Source organism: Microchirus variegatus, assembly GCF_963457635.1.
Source record: "Microchirus variegatus genome assembly, chromosome: 22".
Lineage (NCBI taxonomy): Eukaryota > Metazoa > Chordata > Actinopteri > Pleuronectiformes > Soleidae > Microchirus > Microchirus variegatus.
The window spans coordinates 15,605,417-15,618,335 of record NC_139823.1 but is presented as its reverse complement, the minus strand read 5'-3'; the positions used below and the strand labels follow the sequence as shown (position 1 = coordinate 15,618,335).

The 12,919-nt window shown below is 39.9% G+C and overlaps 1 protein-coding gene across 1 annotated transcript in view; it reads right to left on the bottom strand.

Annotated features, from left to right (window-relative positions):
- Window positions 1-10,381: 10,381 nt before the first annotated feature.
- ncam2 (neural cell adhesion molecule 2) overlaps window positions 10,382-12,919 on the bottom strand; it is a gene marked incomplete at its 5' end in the record, with an annotated part of 350,469 nt that continues 347,931 nt past the window's right edge. The window contains one exon of the mRNA XM_083908283.1: window positions 10,382-10,510. Coding sequence (XP_083764409.1) covers window positions 10,396-10,510 — 115 coding nt within the window. The 3' untranslated portion in view covers window positions 10,382-10,395. The remainder of the gene's footprint in view (window positions 10,511-12,919) is intronic.

Below are 12,919 nucleotides of genomic sequence, written 5' to 3'. Positions count from 1 at the left end.
CTCAGGAATAATGTTCATATAACAAACTGAACTCACCAACAACAACAGTACAGACAAAATATCTGCATTAAAAAAATACATTTTGCAGACTGCAAATCATGTTTATGTTTTGTAATCATGTTTTGGCGTCATTGTGGCGCCACCTACCGCCGTCTACCAATCATTGCAGTCAGTAGAGTCTCAGCTGCTGAGCAACCACTGGTTGCCAGTTAGGTCAGAAAATCAAAACTAAAAAAACTCGGTATTTTGAATTTTAATGTAGTAACCGTTGTTGGCCACATTCTTACATATGGCACCTTTAAGGCTAATACTGGGACATTAAATATGTAAAAAAACTAATTTTTATGTGATGTAGAGCTGGGCGATATAGCAATATAAAAAATATATCCATATGTTTTTAAATGGGATATGGAATTAGACCATATCGCGTACATATATCGATATAGTTCCTTACGGAGCTTTGATTTCAAAAAATGTACTACTATTATACAGTTTACATGTTATTATTTGAACAGCTGAGGATTTATTCATGAACCAGGAGAAGAAACCTGCGTGTATTTATTTATGCACTGAAAGAGCCGGTTTCAATAAAACTACTTGTGACTTTGTCTGAACATTTAATTTCGCAGTTCTCACTTTGCAGAAAAAAATATTGGGATATACATCGTATATCGATATTCAGCCTAATGACTTTTGGTCCATATCGCCGAGCCCTAATGTGATATCAAGTGCTACACGGTGCAAGTCGTGTTTTAATGCGAGCGAGAGGTGAGTCGTACCTCAGTGCCATCGGGTGCAGCCTGGTGTGGTTATAATGAGGAGCATGAAGATGAAAATTTGTTCTGCTGGCAAGAGTGGAATCTCCCTTCACTGTGGCCTGAGGGACTTCAAATCATCTGTAAATATAAAAAAGGAAAACATTCTTCTTAACAAATCTGAGCCAATATCTCCCACAGCACTGTTCATTTTAGAACTAGAAGGAAAAAAGAAAAGAAAAGAGAAAGACGACACCTTTTAGATACACATGGTTTTTGACCAGACAGTGACACGCGCTAGCTCATTAATCCTGAAGGCAATGAATCACTGTGATTAGCTGTCTCCAGTCAAGCTTTCTGCGTAATTTACTTTCAAACAATGTGTCTGAGACGCTGTCGGGAATTCAGAGCGGAGCAAACCTTAGTGACATTCAACTTTGTGTGGGGGGGGAAAATAAGCTTCGGGTTTTTGTATTAAAGTGAACAAGCTGCAGCGCGGAAGCTCATTACGTTACAGTGGCCGCATCAAATCAGGACACTTTGAGTTCAGTGGACAATTTATCAGCAGAATATTCACTTTAATTATCTGCTGAATAAAACGAGGGGTGCAGGTTCGTGCGTCTTGACAAGTGTGACCTCAAATTGTTTTAATAAGACCTTGTGCAGATCAGAATGAGGACTGTTTCCTTAGTGTAGTTTCTTTGAACAATAATTTTGATTATTGTGATTTGAAGCCAATGTTTGTGTGTGAAGGAGGAGGCTGTTAATATTGGACGCTTCAATATTTCAAAATCTTCTAAATCAGGGACGTCTGCTCACCCTACAGAATACAAAATTTGTCCATTTTCTACATTGAAGTAACGTTAATGTTTGTGACTTATTACTCCTCACTCTCAGTTTGCCTTAAACGCTGCAAGATTAATATATAACATATGAAAAACTCTTTTAAAACAGGTGTCAGAGAGGAAAGGGAGCAGGTGCAGTTACCTCATGAACTGGCAATCCCTTTTCCAAAGGAGATGTCTTCCTTAAAATGAATGCATTTCCTGTTCCTGTTTAAAACAGGAAGTTGTTGAAAAGACACATAATATTACACAAACAACCTTTCAGTATTTCAGGAAATACTGCAAACATTACAAATAAAGAAGACATAAATTAAGTAATATATAATATAACGTAATATATCAATAACCCAAATGAAAAAATAAAGATCATAACAAATCGAAAGGGTCAAAGAAAGGAAATGTAAAAACAAATCTGTGGAGTGGAAATTGCTGAAGACTATCACAATGTTTAACCCTTTAACCCCTAAGCCTAAAAATGTCTGTCTGGTCTTTTTTATTATTATAAAATGTTTTGTTGTTGTTGTTGTTGCTTATTTTAACCATGAAAGGACCAGAAAGAAGGGCCCATTTTTCCAGAATATCTGGCAGTTATTGACAGTTTACTGCATGAGCCCACCAATTGCGGGATGTCCTGAGAGACTCTTCATAAATAATTAATATACAAGTTATCAAATATAAGTTTGCGTGAAAATGTGACAAACACACCTCAAATATCAACTAAAAACCACTCGCCGCATTTCCGGATCTAACGCTGCGACACACGGCTCAAATGGAAGCAGCGACTCCGCTGTTTCTGACAAACGACAACAAAAACATTACGGCGATAAAAAGACAAATAATAAAGACAAATTAAATCGGTTCGCCGAACTACAACTGTAAAAATGTTCTTACCTTTGACATTTATCCATGAAAAGTTATTTTTTCACACAGAAAGTCCGTCTGACTTCCTGTGTTACACTCAGAACATTCCGGGCGTCTTTACCTGACACAACGACCCCGGGGGAAGCATAGCAGCACCTTCTCATTGGCTAACAGATCTGTCAATCAATTATCGATTGGCTGTAAGGAAGCCACAGAGGTGGCAATCATTCATGTAGACCCCGCCCTCGCGGAGATACAGGCCAATCAAGAGAGAGACCGCTCAACCTAGCCCTCTGGTGTTGGTTTTTGGGATAGGAAATGGATAGAATTATGTAGAAACTTTGAAACAACGTCATAAACTGTTTTATTAAACACTAATAGTGATATAAAAGTGACAAAAAGGAGTTTAAAACATGATTAATGTGACAAACGGGAACTTGTGTGTACTTTCTGTACTAAAACCAAACTTTTCAGAGGTGAGGTTCACATGTACTTTGATTTGATTGAAGTTTAATATTATTTATTATTATTATTGTTATTATTATTATTATTATTATTATTATTATTATTATACATTTTTGTTTGCTATCATTTAAATCTAATTCCATACTTTTCAGTTTCACAAAGATATAGTTCATATAGAAGCAGCTATTATAGGTTAAAGCAAATATATATATATATATATATATATATATATATATATATATATATATACACATATAATATATATATATATATATATATATATACATATAATATATATTGACAGTTGCTGTCTAATTATGGGGGGAAAAAACTAGAGTGGCAGGTCAAAGGTGAACTTTGAACTGGTTTTGAACATTATCATCACAGGCTGCTGCTGAATGAAAAGCATAGAATTATTTACATTTACACCTGCACAACTGTCGCCGTAAAGGACTGAATACCAATTGGTTTTGCGCCCATAAAAGCAGAGATTTCCCTTTAATCCAGCTTTAAAAAGAAACTTCACAGCTCGACTCAATTATACCTCCTGTGGCTCGGAGCTTTATAATGAAAGAGCCCTGAATCCCAGCACAGAGCGATAAAGTGACCGGCATACGTGACTCCTCCATGATTCCTGTCTTAATGTATTTATCCGCGCCGGGCGCTGAATATCAAACGGTGTTTCGAGCATGAGCTCGACACACCTCTTGTATTGAAATTTGAAAAAGTGTTACAACCTGAAGTAATTAAGGCCGTTTCCACTTGGAAGGAAAATCCTCGCGGGATGTTGTTTGTCCTTGAACGCTTGAGCCCACGGTGCAAGAAGCAAACATGAAGATCCCTCCGCTGTCTCAATTGTTTATAAATCGATGTTTAGTTGCTTTTAATGAGGAAAAACATTAAATAGCAATTTATTAGCCTGGCAAACCAGACTTTTTGGACAGGTCGGGTCATGCACAATTGTAAAGCGCTAGCTAGCGAGCTAACAAGGAGTTTCTAGACGGAACCCGTGCGCAGGGCCGGCCCAAGCCTCCATGGGGCCCTAAGCAAAATTCGATTTTTGGGCCCTCTGTTACTGCCAATAATAATGATTATTGATCATTCACACACCTACTATACTAAAGCTATTGTACTTATTCTACTCTGCCACGAATACGAATACACTTGTAAAACTAAATATCTGAACTTTTTGTTGCATGGAAGCAGACACCAGATTTCAAAATCTCTCAATGAATATTTGGCAAAATCAGCAACTCCCCCTACACAGAGAATCACTTCATAAAACCAAACGGTTTATAAATAAAATATATTTTATATAAAAGATATTAAGGTCTGAAAATCTAAAAATGTGCACAATCAATACAAAGATTTGACTTTAATATGTAAAAAAAATACAGCATTAAATAAAATAAACAAACAAATACTTACTACAATAATAATGTAAATCAACAGAGGCACCCAGAACAAGGTCATAAAAACGGTTTATAAGTAAAATATAAAGTTAAATAATCACATCTGACAACTATGTAAAAACTGTGAAAAATCTTTGGTAAAAATGGGGAGAAAAATTCTAAATAAACTACAGCAATCCAAACTTTATTTTTTTATTTTTTGAGTTGATTGCTCTTGGGGGCCCTCTAGTGGTCACGGGGGGCCCTGAGCAGTGGCTTAGTTCGCTTATGCCTTGGGCCGGCTGCCTGGCTTCTAAGCTAGCAATTTATATTTCCTTCTCAAAGCTAAGTTAAGCAGTGCGGAGCCCCCGAAGTGACATGAGGATAAAAAAATAAAAATTAAGAAATGTTCTTTTTTTTTTTTTTTTTTTTAATCTGGAGTTTCCAAAAAATGATGAAAAATTTGAATTTTTTTCAAAAACATTTTTTTTTTTTTTTTGGAAACTCGAGGTTTCCCAAAAAAAAATATTTTTTCTTCTTTTTTTTTTTTTCCTCATGTCACTTCAGAGGCTCCGTAAAGAAGTGCATACAAGTGCATTTACTTCGTTCATTTAGGGTTTATTTTGTGGTTTATTCAGATATCGTCCTAAATGGATGCGTATGTGGACATTTAACGGCTCTCGCGGACATGCTAAGTGACGCCGCTTTTGCCGAAACGCTTCTTTCAAGCAGCCTTTTTTGCCCCCGTTCTTCTTTTGAACCGCGCGAGGAGCTGAATGAACGACAAACCGAGCAAACGTCCGTCCGCTGACGAGATAAACGTGGCGAAGAGCTGCCGAGAAACTGTTCTGTTGGATGTTTGTAAGCTGAAAAAGCAGCTTTTATGCACATACATGCAAGCGTTTTTATTGACTTTTGCAGCAGCTTTGGTTGGGACAAAAGAAGACAAGAAAAGAAAAGAAAAATTGACTTTGCGTGTTTACCTTTTCATAATACTGGAATAATGATAAAAGTGGACTCTTTCACCTTCTACATCTTTTTAAATGTTTCCACAGAAACCACTTATCTCTACTTGACACAGCGCGGTCTTTATGTGCTCAGGAGAAGAGGAATTTTCGCATTTCTGAGAAGTATTTCATACCAAACGCTGGATGACTCAACAGAAGTCACATATAATATATAATATATTCATTTAAAATGCCTTCTACGATGTACTGGAATAATAATAATGAAACAATACAGTGTGAGACAGAGTGATGCATATTATATTTGATATATGCATGCATTGCATGTGTTGCAATGTGTGTTTTGTTGTTCATTTTGTTTTGTTCATCTATTTAATATGCCAAAAAACAGTTTTTAAAAACTATGCTGCAAATGTGACCTCAGTATTAATGTTTCCTTGCATATTGTTCCACATGCTAAAATGACAAAATAAATAATACACCCAATAAAAAGTACTTGTCATGAAAATGATATCAAAACATGACAATACATGACACATTTGAGTAGTGTTCTTTTATTTTAAACTGTGTCATGTCTAACAAAATGAAAGAAAAGCATGACGAGGGGACCATGAAATAAAAATGCTCCAAAATGACTGGACAATTAGGAATTTGGGAACAAAAGGTGTCTAAAAAAAAAAAAATGTGGAAGTTTTTTCATGAAAATCACATGATGAAGATGAAGACTTTACAAAACCTCCTGCCTCCCTCTTCTTCTTCTTCTTCTTCTTCTTAAAGTTCGAACTCCTTTGGTTCCCAGCGTTGCCGGATTTTACGATAACTAGCCCATTTGTGCGATCATTTTCGCCCACTCTACCGCAAATTCGTGCCGTTTCATTGAGAGAAACGAACCAATGGCGACGCCCGCTGTGGTTCCTCGGCAGTTGGCAGAAGTTCAAAGCTTCCTGTCGCAGATCAAAGTGCTTCTTCTTCTTCTTCTTCTGTACGTTGGGTGAAGAAACCCCAAAAGTGCCTTAATGGCACGGTGGAAGATTCTTCTCAATATTGGAAATTGATTTTGGGGGTCAGCCAGTTCAGAAATGAGTTAGTGTGTGTGTGTGTATAGGTGTGTAAGAAGAAGGGAAAACTTTATAACAATGACAGGTAGATTCTTTCCCAGAAACTTCTCTCATGCTTAGGATTAAGGTTGTGTGTGCATGTGCATCATGGGAGTCCCTGCAAACAGACAGATTAAGCGAGGACCCCTGCCTGAAAGCTTACCGCGCTATCTTTCCCCCCCCCCTCGCGGTGTGTGCGACTGGGTCCAGCAAGTTTCGTTGTTCCCTTCACTTCCTGCGGCGGGAGAGGAAAAAAAGAAAAAGCAATCACCTGTGGCACACCGTAGTGAAACGAGGAGAGGACGACTCTGACGCGCAGTGTTTCGTGTGTCGACTTCTCACGGGAGACGAAGTTTGTTTCCCTCTCGTTAGCACGGGCCGTTTGCAAGGAAGCCTGGATCCGTCCGAGAAGCATAATCTGCTCAAACGAGCAGCGGAAGACACGCGGCGTAAATCCTATGAAAGGGAAGCTAGATTTAAATTAAAAACTTTAATAAGTTGTGTCTTTGTGAGACACGTGTGCTTTTTGCTACACAACTGCAACCATGCACAGAGGTCACTACATACAGTATTACCTCCTGGTAGAATTTGCATTATACATGCTGCCGTTACTCAATTTTGACATTTTGTTCTCTCATTTAAAATCAAATGTGATGCCGTTTTCTGGTTTAATCTATTTATAATTGCTTATATTTAAGGTTGTAGTATATCGGAATTTGAAAAATTCAAAACAAGGGCTATAACCCTGAGAACACAGAGCTTTTTTGCTATAAGAATTTGTCTTATAACATAATCTACATCAACACACAAAGGCAAAAAGTACTCAAAATGATTAAAATTTGATAAATTTGCAAAAATACGTTCACTTTGGCTCGTTTTCAGGAGCAAAAACGGAAAGAAAAACTGTCTATTTTTGTGCCTTCTGCATAATCATTGCTATGTTATATCGTGACGACATAATAATGCGATATAAAATGACTCGGCAACACATAAGACGGGAAAACCCCCGCATTTTTTAAAGCCTGAATTTGTGGCCTTTAAACACACACACCAGGAAGTCCATATAAGGAGTTGTGTATTATTATTATTATTCCCACTGCAATTTCCCTGCACCTGCAGCACAGAGCGTTAAGGCGTATAATAATAGTGTTTTGTTTCCTTATTGCACAGCGACTGTGTTGCTTTAAGAGCGCGCTATATGAAAAAAAATAGATCGCATACCGACATCGCAGCGCGACGTTATGAATAATAAAGCGACATCACTCCTTTTACAAGCCGTGCCGGTTGCTGCAACATTGGTAAAATATAGCGCCAAATTATTCCCCGTCGATGGTAGAATCTAGCACAAGGTGGCAAAAACACCAACGACAGCCTCTTACACTCTCTTCTACCAGGACATGTTTATTTACAGCGGCAAAATGACAGGAGTCACAAGTGTTCCACAGGTACGTACAGAGAGACATCAATAGTTCCCATCTCCTGGACAAAGCAAACTCAGCGGAGGACAATCCAAGGGGACAGGGTGAGGGGGGTGAGGGGTGGGACAAAGAGGACACATACTATACACTGAGCTCAAACACGCCTGATTTTTACCCCATATGGACCAAAAAACAAGGCATGGAGGAGACGGAGAAGGGGGGGGGGGAGATTTTAGACTCATATTCAAATACAAAAGAACAAGTACAAATCGTACAGCCTCCAGGCACTGTGCTCCCATATTTACAGTCGTCGGAAAAACAGGCGGGGCGGGGCGGAACCACTCCATGGCAGGAACCATTGCGTTTGAGATGTGCAGGGTACAAGAGCTGCTGCTGCTGCTGCTGCTGCTGCTGCTGCTGCTGCTGGGTGGAAAAAAAAGAAACCGAGAAGCAGGAAACAGCGGCGGGGCCTCGCAGACGCCGAAAACCCGGGGGGGGGGGGGAATTAATCACTGTCGAGAACTATATCATCACAATTTTTACCTTCTGAGAGCGCACACTCCAAAACTGCGTGAGCGCTAACCTCGCCGACTCCCTCGCACACACACTCGCGGCGGCCCGTGTATGACCCGCAGGGCGGCGCTACAGCGCTATCTTTATAAATAATCGACGAAATAAAGTAAACACGTAAAATGATTATGAAAAGAAATAAAGCAAATCGATAAAGCTACAAGGGGGGGAGGGGGGGTATAATGTACTGTATTTAATCTGTGACTGAGATACATTCAGTAGACACACACACATGCAACCATGTATTCACACACACACACACACACACACATTCATGAGACACAGCGTTGAATGACGTAACCCCGCGCGTCCAGTTTTTCTGTCCAGTGTTGGCGACTACAAGCCACAGTCCTACGACTACATTTCCAGGAATTCACAGAATCACAATAAAAATCCGATTTTGCGACACATTCTGTGGCAAAAAAGAGAGAGAAAAAAAAAAAGAATCATTTTGACGGCGTTACATTTACTGCAGTGGCATAAGGACATGAGAAGAGAAGGCACACTAATGCCGTAATTACCGCTGCCTCCATTAGAAATGCCGTGGAATCGCCTCAGGGCCTGGAATTTTCTTCAGGGGTAAAGAAGAGGGGGGGGGGGAAAGCAAATGACTGTAAAATGCAATATTACAGCATCACATCATGAACTTTGGACCAAAACAACAAAAACAAGAAGGGGAAAAAAAAAAAGGAGGAAAACAGCTTTTCATCTGAGGAGCATTTACAAAGAAAGCCTGTTGTTGCATTTTTGAAAAAAGACATCCTTTAGGGTGTATTTACATAAAAGCTTTTTTGTAAAATATCTTTTTTTTTTTTTTTTTTGTGTCACCTATGTACAACACACGACAACATCAGAGAGAGAGAGAGAGAATCAGAGAACAAACGGATGGGAAATAAACAACAAATGAACAAACAAGCTCACGGGAGGCAGATCTGAAACGTTCCGTCGTCCAAAAAAATAACGTTACGGGTCAGGATTCACGTTCTTTCTTTTTCACAGATTAAGGAAACGATTACACGACACCACCGAGAGGAACTGCGGGGGAGGACGTCTGCCGGGGCACGTGTGTCCATTCTTATCTTTGTTGTTGTTGTTGTTGTTGTTGTTTTTCTCCAGACTTGTTCAACCACAAGCCTTGTAATTGGCTGGCAGTACAGTTAACCTTGTGGACGTTTGAACACAAACGAGGTACAACACAGTGTCGACAATATTCAGTGTCAATAAAAAAAACAAAAACATTAATGCACGTACGTGTGTGTGTGTGTGTGTGTGGTCGTCACAGAATGCTTATTTTTTTTCCCCTCGGCGATTGTTTTCCTGCGACGCTAAAAACAAAAAAACAGCCCTTCAGACAACACCGATCGCAAAGTAAGTCCGAATTCGTCGTTGATAATAATAATAATAAAGACACCGAAGCCTCTTAGACGTCGTCGTTGCTGAAAACACAGCGCTACAGTGTTAGCTTAGCTCCGTTAGCAGGACGTTAGCTGGAGCGGAACGCGGAAAAACAGGCAGTCGGGTTTAAATCGTACGGGGAAACGAAAGAGCGTTAGTGAGCTTTAGGGGGATTTTTAACGGGAGGGAGGGAGGAGGAGGCGGAGATGGGATTTGTTCTCCACGTGTGGACGTTTTGTGTGTTTTGTAAAAAAAACATTGTCCGATAAAACCATAAAACACACACACGGACCAACAAAACGGAAAAAATAAAAGTACAATCATCGATAACAAGAGCCTTCCACTGATGCCGTGACACACACTGATCGCGTCTAAAAAAAGGTCGACCCTTCCCTCCGTCTCCTTTCTATTTCCTCTCTATTATTTGTATGTACACATGCCGTCCACCGGGGGCATCTTTATAAACACATATGGTATTTTTCCCCCCCGCGTCGTAGATTCTCTGGGTTTTGGTCCGAATGTTCTTTTGGTGGCGTGTGGGGGGGGGGGGGGGGGGGGCCCGACCCCTTTTTTTTCTTTTTTATATTCTATTCTTCTTCTTTGTTTGTTTGTTTGTTTGTTGTTGTTGTTTTATTACGCCTTGCTGTCGTCCGGCTTTGTGTGGATGCTGTTGTCGCCGTGCACTTTGATTTCAATCGTATCTGGCTTGAGAGACTCTTTTCCATTTTCTTCCTTCAGCGGCAGCTTCCTGTCGGTTTTGAAAGAAAGACAAAAAGACAAGAGGTGAGGTGAGGGTGCCACACTTTCACCGACTGATTAAATGAACGTAAGGAAAACACACACAAAAACATAGGTGAACAGGCACAGAGTTGAGTGAAGCAGGCACACACAGTGATTAATATCATCACCGACTTAATGTCTTTATTATGCTCAGAAAGAGTCATTTTCTGCCCTTTAGACCTTCTGCTAGTCGAAGCAGTCGCCGCCGTTGGGATTAATAAAATAGATGAATTTAATTGAAAAGAAAAGTGAGACAGTGGGGATTTTTCTTTTAAAATTTAAAATAAAACAGCGTCTACAGTGCAGCACAGAAACTCTTAGTGGAAGCTCTTTTCAGCCCCGGATACTCGTCGTCGACATAACCTGCAGTTGTCGAGTAATCACAGCCCGACACGCGTGAGTATGTAGAGTCTATAAGCGAAGGATGAGATGGTATCTCCTTTGGAATTGGAATAAAGTACGGTGAAGAGATGGTGAGGTCCTGGAATGACTGGAAATAACGCAGCTCCCCCTTGTGGCACTTCAAAAAAAACTCACTAGGACGACTTTTATTAAATATTCAAGAGTTTCTACATTCATGATTATCAAAATATGGAGACTAAAAAAAATGAGAGCCTGAACACGCCCGAAAACTCACACATTTTTGTTTCGGGGAACGTGCCGAAAAAAACTGGAAAGTGGGCGGGGCTAAAGACTGACGTCAAAAACTTCTATGAGGTCACCTGATGTCGGGTTTAACGCACGCGCACGAAACTTGGCGCGCGCGTACGTTGGGTCGGGACGGTCAAAAAACCCGATGACGACTTTCCCGTGAATCCTACAGGAAGGCGGCCATTTTGGATAGCGCGTCAACTCGGCGCCGAATTTCGCCATTTCACACCAATGGTATTTGAACTACTGTAACTATTTTGATAATCGATTCATCGGTTTTAAGGTTTTTTTTCATGAGTAAAATAAGATATTAATAGATATAGAAGATATAGATTTTTTTTTCTTTGCTCCACGTAACAAAAAAATCGTTAAAACTGAATCATTTTGGTTTGCGGAACAAACACGAGACATTCGAGAACATCGTCATTTCCAGGTTTGACGAACACCGATCGACGTTTTATTTGAACATTTTCTGACTTTTTATGGACCAAACGACTCGTCGATTACAAAAATAATCATTGGTTGCAACTCTAAACACCATAACATCAAAATCTTTGTTTTTATTATTGACCCAATTGCTCATATCACAGCCATTATAATGTCAAATGTTATTAATAAAACAGCCTGTCTTGGGATGAAAAGTCGTAATCATAACCTCATCAGTGCCTCACCTGCTTTTATTCAGTAATTCACGCATTTGTCGCGTTTATTAAGCCCGAGCTGGATATTCGTCAGGAAGCCATCGCAGCCTAATCTTTATGTAAATGTGGCTGCATGATGAAAAATCCACCTAGCCTGTGTTTCAAGTAATAATATAGTGCAAAAAAAAAAGAAGAATGAATTCACTGAGTATAAGTGGGAAAAATACACTGACAAAGTAAAATTTAAATAGGTGTCATTATCTAATATGTATGAGGAATGTATTCATATTTCACTCGCAGTCGCGCTGCATTTGGACACATAAAATGGGCTCTAATTAGGCGATAGCTATTTTAAAAAAGCAGGATAAATCTTCGCTCGAAGCCATTATTACAGGTGGTGGAGAGATTAAGGTAGTCCTCGCCGTTTGATTCATTTTGTACATTCACCGGACTCACATTTTAGAACCGTTTATCAGCAGAGCCACTTTGATTTGTTACGGCGACTAATATGTGAGGGGGGGGGGGGGGAAACCACACTGATAAACCAGCAGTGATTCATTCGTTTAATGGGGGAAGAAATGGACAGAATGAGCAGCTCACTGTCCCCTTTGTTCTTTCAGCTTTTGCAAATAAAGCTGAATTTGCAGCGTGCTCGGCAACTCCGAAATGACCCCATCGCACATCAAAGCTGCAACATCCGCTCTTCTGGCGGCGGATCTATTTTGTGGGTTTAATCAGGGAAGTCGATAGGTCGCGATAGCTTTTATCCCACTTCGCCTCATCAGCGTGCTGCCGGTGCGTTTCGGATACGATCGCGAAATTGAGGGAAAAAAGTGGACCTGGCGCTGTTTTCAAGACGATCAGAATCAGGCTCCAAACTATAGCCACTCAGATCCTGAGTTCATGGAGGTCAGGCTTGTTTTGTTGTTTTGTTGTTGTTGTTGTTGTATTTCCAGCCTGTGTTGATCATTCAAGACTCGTCCACAAAAACCCTAAACCACGAAAAAACCTTTGACCCAAAGTCCTGCTCGGACAGATCGATCGAAACACGCCAAAATAAGTGAAACATCTTTGAGGGGATGACA